The 16,470-nt window shown below is 33.9% G+C and overlaps 2 protein-coding genes across 2 annotated transcripts in view; both read right to left on the reverse strand.

Moving 5' to 3' along the window:
• Positions 1-151: 151 nt before the first annotated feature.
• LOC110635705 (brassinosteroid-related acyltransferase 1) lies at positions 152-2,968 on the reverse strand. The gene is made up of 3 exons (XM_021785134.2): positions 2,409-2,968; positions 1,700-2,152; positions 152-861 (listed from the first exon to the last, which is right to left on the reverse strand). Exons 1-3 carry the CDS (start codon positions 2,859-2,861, stop codon positions 364-366), a joined length of 1,404 nt encoding a protein of 467 aa, XP_021640826.2. The 5' UTR covers positions 2,862-2,968; the 3' UTR covers positions 152-363.
• Positions 2,969-9,800: 6,832 nt separating this feature from the next.
• LOC110635724 (CHD3-type chromatin-remodeling factor PICKLE) overlaps positions 9,801-16,470 on the reverse strand; it is a 28,026-nt gene continuing 21,356 nt past the window's right edge. Inside the window, exons 24-31 of the mRNA XM_021785151.2 lie at positions 15,595-15,669; positions 14,362-14,423; positions 14,176-14,252; positions 13,501-13,631; positions 12,017-12,401; positions 11,131-11,263; positions 10,782-10,855; positions 9,801-10,618 (exon numbers count right to left, since the gene is read on the reverse strand). Of these exons, the coding sequence (XP_021640843.2) occupies positions 10,022-10,618; positions 10,782-10,855; positions 11,131-11,263; positions 12,017-12,401; positions 13,501-13,631; positions 14,176-14,252; positions 14,362-14,423; positions 15,595-15,669 (1,534 nt within the window). The 3' untranslated portion in view covers positions 9,801-10,021. The remainder of the gene's footprint in view (positions 10,619-10,781; positions 10,856-11,130; positions 11,264-12,016; positions 12,402-13,500; positions 13,632-14,175; positions 14,253-14,361; positions 14,424-15,594; positions 15,670-16,470) is intronic.

A 16,470-nucleotide genomic window follows, 5' to 3' on the forward strand; every position in this document is an offset into this window, starting at 1 on the left:
TGACAAGAAACGGGTTCTGGATTACCTCTTAACAAAATGACAGTTCCTCGTTATGTCTTTTTTTTTTTTAAGGAGGATTGAGAGAGTGACAATTGGAATATGGATTTTCTAAGTGGGTAATATACTTTCTACCACTGGACCAAGCTAGGCCAAGCATTAAGTATTTGTATCTAAAAATTAGCTCCTGAACAACAGAGTATGATATATCATTATCTTGCCCCTTAAAGCTACAAAATGAAGTTTTTAGAATCAGCTACTGTGGGAAGCTGAAACAGAGGTCAAAAAGCTATCATCTGGCCTCCAACAACTACACCAAACGTCCTTGATGAAAAGGGCAAGTTACTACACAGATAAATAGGATGTTTATAAAAGGTTCATGAGAAAGTAGTGGGAAAAAGAATCCAGGGCCTGTGGAGTCAAGCTAATCCTCACATCAATGCCCCCGAAGTCCATTGGATTCTGCATAAAGTATGCAGCCTGAGGGATTGGAGCAACCAGAGGAGATGCATAAGCTGCATCTCCTTGTAGAAAATCAACCTTGTGGAAAGGCATTCTTGTCCAGTCAGAAACTAATGTCAGCTCATCCAGAGGAGGGAGATTAGCTTGAGGTCCATCAAGTGCCTCCATATATGCATTCACATAGTCACTGTTGACAGAGTTCTTAGCTTGTTTTATCTTCTCTATTATCGCTTCATGGCTTCCTTCTTCCAGTTCTCCGGCTCTCGTCAACACCGATGCCAGAACATAAGCATTGCCACTGAAACCTTTAGGCAGTGAGGGCATCATCTTGTTCCTTGTGTCCACAGCAAATTGCAGGCACACCATTCTCTCCTTCGTTACTCCTAAAGCCTTGGTTCTTGCCTGAGTTAGATGGCCAACTCGGTCAACAAGTATGATTTTTATAGGTACAGCATTGTATTTCAAGATTGTTTACGACCCAATTAAGATTCATCATGATTCTCCACATTGAAAGAGTATAATCACTGTCCCCATGTTTGAAACTAAAATTTTATAATAATTTAATTCAATTAAATTTTTTTATCGATTCTCATATTTAAAATGAAAAAAAAATTAATTATTATTAACTTAAAAAAAATTATTTTAAAAGAAATAAAAATCAAGCACAATTATGTGAAAATTTAATTAAATTATTTTCTTAAAATATGATTTATTTTACATTTCTTTCATTCAAATATCAATTAAAATAAATTAACCAATATTATGAGTTATAAAATTTCTATATATTTTATTTATTTTTGTATTTTATTATTTATTTTGTATATTTAATTTTTATAATAATATTTTATTTTCAATGACTTAGAGGATTTTAATTTTGTTATTTTGCACCATGTATATAATAATACAATCTTCATTTCTTTTGCCTTCCCCGTTTTTGGGTACTTGTTATCTTGTCTTGCCCCACCTCACATGCAAGGCTTTTCATCTGTTGGGCAATGATCTATAGATGATAATATGTTGAATCAACTTCATCTAGAAAATTTTTGTCTCCGGCCCATATGATTTGAGAATCTTTGGAGAGTCAGCTTCATGATGCATATTAACTCTTGTCTCGTTATCAAGTTAAAGATTTCCCATATCTCAACCAATATGATTATGTTCATTAAAGAAACTAATAAAAATAAAGAAGAAAAGAAGAAGAAATTACTTATCCGATTGACGAATTTGATTAATTAATTACCTTCCATAGATGAGCTGTGAGTACCTCAAAGGAGGAACATGAGACGCTGCTGTTTCTCCTCTCGCCCAATACTTTCTTCTTGAGGTTTTCTACCATTGCACCACTCAGATGAAAAGTCTTTAGAAGGTAATTAGGGTTTCGATCTCCCAACCTCCCATGATCTTTAGCAAGATTCTGGTGATAATGATGATCAGCAGCTGTTTTTGTTTGTTGAATCAACTGATATAGATGAGATATAGCTGCAGCCCTCATTATTGTGTTGGATTTTTGGGAATGGCAGTTACCCATATCTCTCTCATGGACTGGCTTTTGAAGTTCATGGCTACCCTTTTCTTTCATAATTGCAGAATTACAAGCCCATGCGCGCAGAAATTCGAAGGTGGCTGGTCCATCAAATAACGAGTGGCTTGTGCCTATGCCCACCGAGTAGCCTCCACAGCCAAATTTTGTCACCTGTAAATTGCATATGTGTTTGCCAAAAACACCCATTAACACATGAATACAAGAATTACAAATATGAGCGATAACTCAACCATATGAGCATTAGTTGTTTAACAATTGATCTTGCACCTTAGGGACAAGACTTGAGCTGGACGTGACGAGATCATCATGACCTATAGGATACGTAGTAAATGGACATTGAAGAAGAACTATATGAAACCCTAGTGAAGACACCGAAAACTATAAGATTTGTAACGAATATTCTCACCTGGGCAACAACCAAGGGCATCACAGAAAAATTTCCATTGAAAAAAGGTTTATAGATCAGATTTTCAAAGAATTCATTGTAATGCGAGAGGTCTCCAAGCTCTGAGATCTTTACTTGTGTCACCGCCTCAATTAAAAATGCACCTTCGTTGTTGCACCAAAGATTGAGCTTTCCATCATTTGGATTCAAGTTCAACCTACCCGCTGCTGGGTACCAAATTGACAAGGTCTCTTCCAAGCCAGATTTCAAGCTACTGAAAACTGGGTTGAGCGACAAGTTGTTATAAGCTTGAGATGCCTTATAAAAGAAAACCAAGTACATGAGCAAAGGACACTGCCTGTCCAAGTTGGAGAGGTTGAGAATTCTGTGAGGGTGCATTAAGGTTTTTGGATATACGGATACCCTCTTTGCTACAGTAACATTTGGTGCATAATTTTCATGTTGAGTGGCCATGAAAAATGGAGATCAGCTTAGCTTTAGCTTCTTGTTACAGGGCCCTGTGTGAGTTAAAGACACACACAGAGAGAAAGAGAGAGAGAGAGAGAGAGAGAGAACAGAAGGGTATGAAGATATAGAGAGAAGGAAATGATGAAAGCTATTAGATTCCTAGTAGCCAACCTATATGGATTTATTTTATTTTTTAGTGGTTATGGTCGACTTACCTTAGGGTTAACCGAAAATAAGTCTCTCACACGAGCGATCTTGAGAAGCGTATTTTCTCATGTAAATCTAGTGCATATCCTACGTAATTAGACTGATCATGTTAAATGATTTTATCTTATGATGTTTATGGTTAGAGAATTAGTTGTGAAAATTTTTCTTTTCTATTAGGGCAAATTACTAAGGTGCTGACATTGAAAAATTAAATTACCAAAAGGCGGTGAGATATAAACTATTTACCAAAAATGGGTGCAAATTGATGAGCTGGCAGAGAGAGACTCAACTATTACTAGCGTCTAAGGGTCAAAATGTAATTAAATTAATTTATGTAGACTGAAATAAAAAAAATGATGTTGAAAACAGGAGAAAAAAAAAAAAAAAAACACATATGGCAGCAAGGTGCTATCATAAGTAGTGACTGATTTGACATCTAATATATTTCATTTTATCGTCTGGTGTAAAGTTGATAAAGTAAAAAAAAAAAAAATACTCATCTAGGGTTAGCTGATAAAGTGAAAATAGAAAAAAAATTTAAAAAAGTTACCTGGCAGCTAGGCGCTACTATAGGTAGTGACTAAGCGTCTGATAGTTTCATCTCACGTAAAATTTCATAAATGAAAATAAAAAAAAAAAAAAAAAAAGAACCTACAGCGAAGCGCTATAATGGTAGCAACCAAGGCTAACATATGAGAGAATCCGTCAGCTAGCCTTAGTCGCTACCATTAGTAGCACCTTGTTGCAAGTTTTTTTTTTTTTTTCCTTTTTTACTTTTGAAATTTCATGCGAGACGGCTGTCAGCACTTGGTTGTTACCTATAATAACGCCTAGCTACTAGGTAACTTTTTTAATTATTTATTTTTTTTATTTTCACTTTATCAACTCATGCCAAATGAGTAATTTTTTTTTTTATTTTCACTTTATTAGCTTCACTCCAGACGATAAAGTGAAATGTGTCAGGTATCAAGTCGGTCGCTACTTATGATAGCACTTTGTTGCTACATGTATTTTTTTATTTTTTCTTGTTTTTAACATCATTTTTTTTATTTCATTCTATATAAATTAATTTAATTTCATTTTGACCCCTAGATACTAGCCATAGTTAAGTCTCCCCTCTCTCTCTCTCTCTCTCTCTCTCTCTCTCATCAATTTTCACCCCTTTTTGGTAAGTAGTTTATATTCCAACCCTTTTAGTAATTTAATTTTTCAATCACCCCTTTGCTAATTTGCCCTTTCCATTACTTAATAATGCATTGCATGGTACTGTTTGTGTATATGTAAAGAATTCTGGGAGACTCGCCGCTATGTATTATCTGGCTCGCATTGGAGGACTGACAATGACCCACTACCTGTCTCTCTACGGTCAAATAAGAACCCTAATAATAAGATGAACATCTATCCAATGGACCCCGCATGTCTGTTTAATTTGTGGGTCCTTCATGAACATGTATATAGTCTGCAAGTCCAGGGTTTCCGGCCAGCCATTCATATTTTTGTCCCTATTGAACTGATGTTGAGTTTTCGAGTTCTAAAAAGCTTAGAGAATTTTAATCTCTTAACTACGTACTATATACAAGGAAGGATGCCATGCTAGGGCATGACATTCCATGATGTAGTACTTGCTATTTTCTCTATAATTTTAGTTTCGATGACATATAAATTTCATCTCCAATGATTAGTTACTAGTTTAACACTAAAGACTGACCTCTATCCTCCCTCGTCAGTACCTATGTGGTCTTCAAAATTCTGGGTTTAAAGCCAAGAAAAGAGGTGCACATACACATGTGGATCTCCATTATTAGATGCAACTTCTCTCCAATTGCTTTATCATATATTTATGTAGGGTATAGAACATTGTTTGTATGACAAGGGAAATCATACTATAATCATCTTCAAAACTGTAAGGTTTGAGTTCCACAAAGTTAGATGAATAAAAAAACACTCTAAATACTACTAATTAATCATTTAGAAGTCGCATGAATCCAGTTGTGCCAAATGTATACTTCATATCTAACGCATTTTATCTTGAAATGAATGATTTTTTCCACTGGATTATGACATGATGTATAAGTACCACTAGACCTATGTATATGATCATATCTCTTATCCCTTTGGTAGAAGTTGGTTAACCTCATTTGCTACGAAAAGGGGAGAGTAGGGTTCACTTTTTTAGACCTCATAACCTACAAGCTAAAGCTCATTGGTAGTAAGTGGGTTCACTTTAATTGTAGAAACTTTGCTTGTTGATAGCGGTTGAAAATTAAACCAGACTCTGTAAACTCAAAAAAAAAAAAAAAAAAGGGAAAACCAGAAGAGAATGGAACCAAAACAAAACAAAGGCAAGCAAAGGGGGAAAAAAGAAAAAGAAGAAGAAGAGAGATTTGCTTTAAGTGTTTTTCTTAAAGCCAAAGTAGAGATGATTGGATGAAGAAAGAAAGAAAAGGTGGGGGCGGAGGTTCTGTTGGAAAAACAGGTTGGCATGTCTCAATAATCCCAAAGGGGTTGAGAAGTTGCAGTGTGTAGCAAAGCATGCGTGCATATGAAGCGCAGAGTTGTCTCTTCTTGTCTCCACTTTCGTATCATTTGCCATATTTCCAGCTTTCTTTCTTTCTCCTCCTCCAATCCCTTTTTTTCATCATATTTCTTTCTTTAATTTAGCCATCCTCCTCATCTCTATAATCTATATCTATACCTATTATATTCATTTAATAAATGGAATGTATTCTTTTCCAAGCTAGTGCATATATATGTATAAATTGAACTGAATTTTTAATATGATTTTAAGTTTGGTTATTTAATGTTTTAATTTTGATTCAAATTTCAATTCATTAAATAATTTTATACAATTATTACCATAAAATAATATGTAAATCATTATTTAAACATTTTTATTTATTTGATTTTAACTTAGAATTCAAACTCGATATCTTATAATTTTAAAAACGAATTTAAAACCATTAAATTAAAGTTGATCAACAATTATCATTTAAGCTTTAATTTTAGTTGCTAATATACAATATATTATATTATACCTTTTAATTACACCATTTAAACTAAAAAATACATATATAACTAATGATTAAAAAGTATATTGCATAATATACTAATTCACTTATAATTAAGATTAATTTGATTTAATATGTTTATAATTAAAATTATTTGTCTTTAATTTTATCGATTTGGAGAAGGCTTATAATAGTGTTCAAAGAGATGTCTTATGGAGAGTGTTAGAATAAAAGGGGTATCTATTAGACACATACAAGTGTTGAAAGACATGTATGAAGGAGCAACTACTATTGTGCGCACCGTGGAAGGGGACACCAGAGATTTTCCTATCTCAGTTGAATTACACTAAGGTTCAGCTGTAAGCTCTTACCTTTTTACATTAGTTTTAGATGAATTAACGAAACATATACAAGAGAGTATCCCTTAGTGCATGATGTTTGCAGATGATATAGATCTGATAAATGAAATGCAAGAAGGAGTCAATAGAAAACTAGAGTTTTGGAGAAGTATTCTAGCGTCAAAGGGCTTTAAGTTAAGTAGAACGAAGAAAGAATACATGCATTACAAGTTTAATAAAAGCCGAACTAGTGATAGGGAAGGAGTTAGTTTGGATGGAGTGATACTGTCCCAAAGTAATCACTTTAAATATCTCTCTTCAGTCCTTCAAGTAGATGGGGAATGTGAGGAGGATGTTAGTCATAGGATTAAAGCCGGATGGTTGAAGTGGAGACATGCCACGGAAGTTTTATGTGATCGTAAGATTTCCAATAAGTTGAAAGAAAAATTTTACCGTACAGCCATATGATCGGCTATGTTATATGGTAGTGAGTGTTGGGCACTGAAGGAGTCATATGTGTTTAAGATAAGAGTTGCGGAGATGAGAATGTTAAGGTGGATGAGTGGCCATACTAGACTAGATAAAGTCCGTAATGAGAGTATTAGAGAAAAGATATGAGTGGTACCAATTGAGGATAAGTTGAGAGAATGGAGATTGAGATAGTTTGGTTATGTGAAGCGTAGACATACGGAGGCTCCAGGTAGACAAGTAGAGCACATTAGGGTAGAGAATAGAAAAAAAAGAAGAGGTAGACCTAAACTGACTTGGAGGAGAGTAGTACAACATGACCTAAAAGTATTACACATTTCCGATGATTTAACCCAAAATCGTTTAGAGTGGATAAAGAGAATCCATATAGCCGACCTCAAATTTTTTGAATAAAAACTTAGTTGAGCTGAGTTGAGCTGAGCTGAGTATAATTAAAATTATTTAAAAAATATGGAGATATGAAAGATAATATTATATTATATATATATATAATCAGTTATTTAATTCATTTTCAATTCCATACAAATATGGTATGGTTCCGGTCCTTAATAAAAATAAATAAAAACTAAATCAAAATAGTAAAATCAATTTAGTTTGATAGGGCTTCAATCAATAATATCATATGGTTTTTTATTTGAGATTTTATGAGTTATGAGTATCTTACATTATAAAATATAATTATATATAATTAATAGATTATAAAATTTAGTAATATTGAAATTATTTTTAAAATTATGAGATTTGAAATTTTGAATTAAATGAACTAATGCATATATTTCTTGTAAAATGATGTATATGTATATGTGAGTGTATATATAGCAATAATTGCAGAAGATGTTAAATGAGTCCAAAATTTTTTTTTTTCTCCTTCTTTTAGGGTGGAAAGCGAGGCAATGTGGTTACCGAATAACTTCCCAGCTTATAATTCTCTTTTCTTGCCAATGCTAGCTACTTCCTCCCTATGTGGATTCTTTCGATAAATCCAAACACATTATTAATTAATGGACGTGAATCCCATTGTGAGAATACTATTTATTTACAGATTTTTCATATCTATTAAATATATAAGTTTTATATATTTATATTTTATGTTTATGAAAAATCGAATTTATGGACGAAGGAAGTACCCATATCCCATATATATATATACACACACACACACAAATAACACACATTTGATGAGAGATACGATCCAATTAGGGGTGGTCATGGTTCAGGAACCACCGGTTACGGTTCCTGAACCGCCTGTTTAGGTTCAATGAAATCATGAATCTGAACCAAACCGCCAGGGAACGGTTTGGAAGACAGTTCCTGAATCGCCGGTTCCAGTTTGAGCACTGGTTTAAAATGGTTTGAAGGGCGGTTCGAAAAAGAATGGTTCAAGACAGTTTGAAGGACGATTTGGAAGTGGTTTAGGGATGGTTTAAGGGTAGTTTAGACAAAAAAAATTAGAGAAAAATTTTATTGATTCAAAATTTAAGTTATATTTGTAAAAATATTTTTTTGAAGGACGGTTTGGAAGTGGTTTAGGGATGGTTTAAGGGTAGCTTAGACAAAAAAAAATTAGAGAAAAATTATATTGATTCAAAATTTAAGTTATATTTGTAAAAATATTTTAATTTTTCTTAGAAATCTTTTAATCAAAATAAAATAAGAAAAAAAAGAAAGAAAATAATTTATCGTTAAGAAAATTTTAATAAATAAATACTTGAACCTGATTAAAAAATTAGAGATAAAATTAATTTTTTTAAAAAAAATTAGCAAAAAGTGTATGAACTTAATTTTGCCTAAATATTTCTTTAGCATTTAGAGGAATAAAAATTTTTAGTTCTATTACTTGCCTTTTTTTTTTAAATTATATAATAATTGATAATTAAAAAGTATAAAAGAGAAAAAATTAAAATAAAGGGTATTGGAAATTTTATTGAGGATTTAAAGTAATAACAAAGTAATTGAGATAATATTGAAAATTTCAATAAGTATATAAAATAATAAAGTAGGAAAATTAAGAGAGTATTGAAAATTAAAATGAGTGTAGAAAATAATTGTTTAGAGAATTTGAAAAAAATTAAAAAAATATTAAGAATTGAAGAAAATGCAAAAAATAATTGTGCAGAGAATTAATGATATATATAAATGAATTAGGTGTGAGATAACATATTTATTGATTTTTTTTATATTTAAATCGCCGGTTTAATTCGATTTGAAATTTTCGGTTCAATCCGATTCGAAACCGCCGGTTCACGGTTTTTAAAAAATATGAACCTAAACCAAACCGCAGAAGTACAGTTTCGGTCCGGTTCAAAACCGATTTCGATTTTAATCAATTTTAGTTCAATTTTGACCGAACCAATTCCGGTTCGATTCCGGTTCAAAACCGGACCGATCCAATGCTTTTCTCATCGTTGAAGAATACGAAGATATCCTTAAGAGTTTATAAATCACTCCATCTATATATTGGCATCCAATTCCACAACTATTTTATATTTTGCGGGTAAGATTCACCCAATGTCTCTATGCTATTTTAATTTCAACCATGTATAAATTTATATATACACTTCACTAAATTTTGAAATAGTATAAAATAAAATGTTATTAAGAGTAGAGAAAGAATAAAGCAAAAGTTTATATGGTTCGATTGAGTATAGCATACTATATATAAGTTTGTAAAAAACACTTAAATATATATAGCATTTCAATAATAAGAAATAGATAGCTACTGAAATTAAGGAAGAAAACAATGCAATTTAAGAAAGATTTTCAACAAAAAATTGACCGATATTAACTACAAATTAGCGACGCATTTGGAAATTGGGGGGTATTCATTCAGAGTCTATAAATTGATTTTTTTAATAAAGAGCTCCACAATGTGAGCCTCCTTTGAGGTTGCTTGAGACTAAATATTGATCAGCTTTTCGTTAATATATTGAGTTTCGTAACTCCGCATAAATTTGTCTCATGCTTTCAAAGTTGAAAATGCAATCTACATGAAACACCAAAGAAAAGGATCTATGGATATTGGAGAGTTGCAGCAAATTGAGTCACCTTTTGCTAAGGCCTGTAAAAATAAATGTTACAGCAACAGAATCATGAAAGATGTAATGAGATTGTTATTTGTATGGTATCAGTCTTCTAAAATGATGACCCCTGATTTCAATTTATCGGCAATTTCATTTTCATTTGGGATAGCTTCAGTTTTGGTCTCTGTATCATTCTTCGTTTCTTCAACTCCCGAATCATTTTCAGCTATCCCTGATGAACAGGCAGCATCGTTTTTAACTTCTTGCATTTCAACTTCATTCTCGGTCATTTCCTTTGAAAATGTACATTTATCGGCAGAAGCTCCAATATCACATGGAGATTTGTCTGGCTCTTTAACCAGCCCCTGGTCTATCAATACGCTGCCTTCTCTTTGCAATTTGGACTCCGTTGTTACATCCTTCATCTCAGTATCTTCCAAAGCAGAAGGTTTATCATTATTCTGCTGGATAGAAGGTGAATGTGATTCTGGTAGATTGTCCTTTAACTCAGCTTGTGCTTGATTTGGATCAAGTACTTGCTGTTCAGAAGAAGACTTCTGTTCCACAGAGAGAATTTGATTTATCTGATCACAAATAGTCTCCAATGGAAGAAGGTCCTGCCTCAACTTTAGACTGGCCGGTTTGTTGGTTAGGGATGTCTGAATTGATTCATGAATGTTGAGCTCCAATACATTGCACATCTACCAAGAAAATTAAAGAAGACAATATTAAATTCTTGCATTCTTGCTCATGCTACTCTCTCACCCGACCTTTTTTACTTATTTTTATTTTATTTATTTCTGCCCAATACAAATGCTATTCCTTCCATATGCTTGAATTCAAATATATTAACAAACCATTTACCTTGTTATACAGTTGCGGCAATTCTAATCTATCTGGATCATCATCACAAGCAGCTTTGGAAATTTCTTCGGATGCTGCAAAGGGAGAGTAACAGTCATCTACTAAATTTCTCTTGATTAAGGAACATTAACTAATGGTATAAACCAGATAACCTAAAATAGCATTTGTAGTTGATTAAGATATGCAACATACACAATATGAATCAAATATGTAAACATACACCCTTCCCCTCAACTCCCCCAAAAAAAATGCAATAAGTAAAACGAAAGGATGAGAAAGGGGAAAAAAAATCTTCTGGCCATAGATCTGTGGAGATCTCTAGGCTTTAAGAAAGTACTGATAAACTTACTAATTGGTTCTATTTGAGGCAACTGATCAATCATTTGAGCATCAATCTCTATGGAGCTTAAATTTGATCCATCTGCAGCCTTTATGTCACCTTCAGGCTCTTCACCTGTAAATTCGTTTGATTTTGGGTCATCCTGAAATCATAAGCACGGGAGAAGGGTATATCAGTCCAAGCGAGTCAATTATCATTAATAACAAGTATCCAGAGAAGCAAACAAACCCAAACCCACCAACCACCCCACCCCCCCTCTCTCCTTCTCAAAAACCCAAGAATAACCCACCCATTTGTCAAGAAAAAGCAGCAGCAGTTGCTGCAAGGAGCCAAAATATGGAATTCTTCTGTTAGGAATAATCTTGCATCCTGAAGTAAGAGATATTGTTGACAAATGACTCTAGCAATAGAAGGCTACAAATTCAGTTGTAGAATTACCATGACTTGGCAAAAGTAACTCCATAAAATGCACTAATTGATGTCTAAAACTAAGAGGATAAATTAGATCAGAACTATCCAACTATGCTTTTTTCCTTTCTTCTCCTCTTGTCTCTGTATTTCTCTCACCTCCCTTTCTTTTATTCCTTCCCCCTACCGACCTGATTCTTGTAGACCTGTGTGTCTCTGAACTGTAGTATATTCCATTTCACCAGTTCAACCCCAACTCAAGATTTAAAATGGATGTTCTGGCTTTTAATTTAATTTCTTTTTTTCTTTATGCAAATCCTAGCAGAGTCAACAATACCTTCACAAACATTGCAATTTGCATTAGTTTTCTTAAATTCCTCTCATAGAATTACAGTGATCAAAATTTAAAGCTACATGCACATAAAATTTAATGGAAACACAATATAGTGCCACCGAACAGGTGCTTGGATAAACAATAACAACTTACATCAAAGTATTCTTTCTGGTACTCAGCATTGAGACCTTTCTCCAAAAGCAGAACTCTCTTCTTAATGAACTCAACCTGTCGTCTCTGCATGTCTCTAAAATGATATAGTATAGAAGAATCCTGATATAACTGTGGTTGGTTGGCAACATCTGTCACACCCTGTGCAACATCAGCTGCCAAACAATTGCTAGTACCATTTCCATTTCCCTGCACCTGAGTACTAGGAGCTTCCGCTGCAACTGTGTTAACACCATTTTGTGCTTGAGAACTAGCTTGTCCTGGGACAGGTAGATTTATAAAAGGAAGATTCAACTCTTGACAAATGACCTCCTGAATCCTCAAGTCTTTGTCGTCAACAATAGCTTGCCATCTTCCATATCCATGCCTTAAGTTCAAATAACAACATTTAAGTAACAAAACATAAAACTTCAATAAACCAACTCAAATGAGAGAAGCGAATATGGTCAAATTGTCAACAAAAAAAATTTAGCAGACCAGATACCCCTTCCAGGAATAATTTCAAAAAGAAGGGCCAAACAAGACCTAGTTGTAAGACCTTATCACTTTTACTGACCAATAAATATCTGCAAAACCTATCTTTCCTTCTTCCCATGCATAATAGGCACCCTAAATACCATATTGTTTCACTATCAACAGCGATGCAATCCAGAAAATCTCATATCAATCAGCAAAATTACAACAAAAAAACTTGAATTTCCAAAATGCTGGAACCAACATATCAATCAGCTGGAACTTTTTAAATAGTGATGCACAGGAGGGTAAATTGGGTCCCAGAATAACTTACTGAAGGTGCATCCGTAACAAGATCTAGGCTAGATGTAATAAGTTCCTGACAACAAGATATAATATGCACGTACAATCCACAAAACCTCCAAAGCACTGTCCCCTAAAATTCCTTATAATACGGCCAAAACAAAGACGTATCAAACAAAATATCATGCAGTTACGTCAACTTTGCCAGTGCTACTAATCCATTTCTACTGGTTTAAGCTTGAGAATGCCTGATTTCCAATCTATATAAAGGCATCTAGAATTCATTATCAAAGTCCAAAACTGGGTATAAGCTAGGCAAAATTAGCGTGGACCCAACTCCTTTAAGTGCAGAGATGCATGCACACAAACCCCTCTCCACAAAAAAAAAAAAATAATAAAAATAATAAAAATAATAATAATAATAATAAATCAAAACTCTCCCTAAGAGAGAGTTGGGGAGGAGGGAGGAGGAAACATCAACACCTAGAAAACTTCAGAAGTGACATCTCAAAATTTTCCTTTATACCAAGCACCAACTACCAAGTTCCAACTCGAACTTACATCCTTGATGTCATTTTCATAAGTACTAACCTCCAAGGCAACTCTCAGAGACATGCATGTTTAATGTAATGCAAGAGTACGAGTAAACAAAATAAGAATAATACGATGGCACAGATATGTCAACAGATGAAGTGACAAGTAAAACATACTTCAATACTGCACGAAGCAATAACAAGTCATGTTCTTCTTTCCAAAATTTTCCGCTCTTCAACCCCGGATAGCGCAGGACAATGTCATCTGTGAAAAGTGGAGTGCCTGGCTTCTCTAATGCAAACTTCACCTATCGTTCCAAATACACCAGAAACATAATTATTGATAGAATGTTACACAAGACACAGTGAGAACAAAATATCTTTATGTGTCATAACCAAAAAATCAATAAGGAAGAGAAGGAAGGGAAGAAGGCCTTGTTTAGTTACATTCAAAGGTGAAGGGAAAATTACAGTAAATTATTCCCCTATTTGATTAGAATGAGAAAGAAAAGGAAAGGAGAAGAAAAGGGTAAAGCCATTACAAATAGTAAATAATTTTTAAATTTTTCTTTGTAAAAAAAAAAAAAAGAAATAAAAATTGTAAACAATGCCACTTCCCTTCCAAACACCAGAAAATTGGAAGAAAAGTATGCCAGAGGCAACCCTCCAATCTCCTTCCACTGCTAATGCTAAATGACAACAAGATCTCGCAAATGGGCAACCACACCCCCCGCGCCCCAACACCCCCCTGCCCTCTTGAGCTAATCAACAATTATGTATACAGGTACCAAAGCACTTAGAAATTACATAGGGGGGAAGACTCTTAGAGAGAACTTCCATTTACATACTCACCTTATCCCTGATCAGAAGCAGTATAGCAATCCTAACAAGTACATCTAGTATTCGAAGTCCTTCTTTAGGAACACCATCTACAATCAGATGATACCAACGTATTAGCAGTAGATCAAACAAAGCAGCAAAGAATTCATGAATCATAACAAGAGAAAATATAAAAATTATAATGCAAGTATCAATCACCTGAAAAGTTTGGCGAGTCGGTTATATCTTCAGTAATGTGAGACAAGAAAAGAACTGCATAACTGAAATAGGTGGAAAAGACACCACAGATTAGTATATGAAATATTTACAGCAGGCAATTCAAAAACAAATAATCAAATTCATAAAATGTTAAAATTGGCAGGAAAAGAAATGAAGGCGCGAGCACTTTTGAGAAATGAGCAAATCTTTGCAAGAGTAAAATGGAGAAAATTATATTAAGAACAATGCCAAGATGATTCCAGCCACAAATTCTTGGTGCAGCTGGACTGATGGATACAATGCGCCTCCATGAAGAGAAGAGTATAGATCCATCCCAAGCTCAATGCATGTCTTAAACAATGTTCTTATAATAATCAAAAATGGTATTGCTGACTTTCACAAGATTCAGGCACATAGATGAATGTCTTAGTTGTACACTTCACAGATGAGCTTCCTATATTTGCAAAAGAATGTTGAAAATATATGCTTCAATTAGTTTCTTAATAAAAAGAAATCATAATTGCGTGAAAACTAAGCAGATGGATCTTCTAGCAATCACTGGCACATGCATAGAAGGGCTCAACCCAAAAAGAAATAAAATGAAATCATCAATGAAAGACTTGACAGACACAGATAGTAATTTGATTAAAAAAAAAAAGAAATGCTCAGAAAATTTATGTTTTATTTGCAAGAAGGGACACGTGCATCGTTTAGTGGCCATTTGGTATTTTAGGAGCATAATATTAAGAAACAAGCAAGTACATGGATAAGAAATTGATTCCATCATCTTCCAACCGAAAAATGCTCTTCATTGTGAATAAGAACTACATGTCGGCTGCATGTTTCTACTGTCATCGATTGGGCCTGCGGGTGACACACAGTGTAGACTAATGCTTGAAGAGATTCTTTTTATAGAGCTAGATGCAAAGAAATCTAAGAAGCCATTCCCTTCACCATTTACAGGTTTTTCATAGTCTGGAACTATTGTCAGTGAAGTGCAAAGATGAGTTATTATTTATTTCAATGACAGGATCTGCTTATTGGAAATTTAAAGTGCTATAGTTTATTGCACAGTTTTTCTTTTTTTTTTTTGGGGAAGGGCAGTGGGGGTTCTTAAAGATTATATTCCAATTAAGTGGTGTATGCTGATTAGGAAAAGAAATATTGAAATTTAAAATGCCATAACCTATAGCAAAGATTTAGCAAAATAAGAAGTAAAGGTCAATTCAATACTCTCTTATTTCTTCATATGTCTTCTGTTTCATGCGAGATGCAAACTCCTTCCAGTCATACTCCCCCACCCCAAACCTGCAAACGCATTCTTGAGTAAGACAAACACAGTGACACATTCTTCAGACCAACAAAATAAATAAGGGTTCATCACAAAAAATACTCCCTAAGTTTTGCCATAATATACACTTTGGTCCCTACTGTTTCAAAAATTGCAAATTATTCAAAACCTGATTCTCTCTCTCCCCCTCACACACACACCTCACCCTCTTTTTTCTTTCTGGTCTCCCCTTCCCTAAAGGACACCATTTTCCTTCCCCCCAAACACGCCATTTTCATCTCTTACTCTCTACAATCATCGCCACTGCCTATCACCATAGTTTTCTTTAAGTCATTTCTGCAAGATGGTCTAAATGATAGGGCAACTCTTTTCGTGGACTTTATGTGTGGAAAGATGACTAGAAAAGCATGGATTGGTGATGAAAAAACTCATTTCCTAAATTTCTTTTTTTTTTTTAATTGTTTTCTGGCTCTTTCGCTATGTCACTGTAAGGAAGGATTTTGGCTTGGAAATCTTCTGGCATCAAACTTTCATTAAAATGAGGGATTTGCAAGTCAGATAAAGAGGCAATATTGTGCATAAAGACATAAGAATTTGGCACACCTCACTGGACCAAACCCTAATGGCAAACTAAGAGGACTAGAGTGCTGTGTTTTAACTCTCAAGCAAATGTCGAGCTAATATTGTTAATTTTGAAATAGCAAGGACCAAAATGTATTTTGAGCCAAATGGAGATTATTCTTTTCTTTTTTCTTTTTGTAACAACAAAATAAATAAATTAATAGATTAGAAGTTAACATGTCTGAATATGGGTGCCA

The sequence above is a fragment of the Hevea brasiliensis genome, chromosome 4 (assembly GCF_030052815.1).
Source record: "Hevea brasiliensis isolate MT/VB/25A 57/8 chromosome 4, ASM3005281v1, whole genome shotgun sequence".
In the NCBI taxonomy this organism is placed as follows: Eukaryota; Viridiplantae; Streptophyta; class Magnoliopsida; order Malpighiales; family Euphorbiaceae; genus Hevea; species Hevea brasiliensis.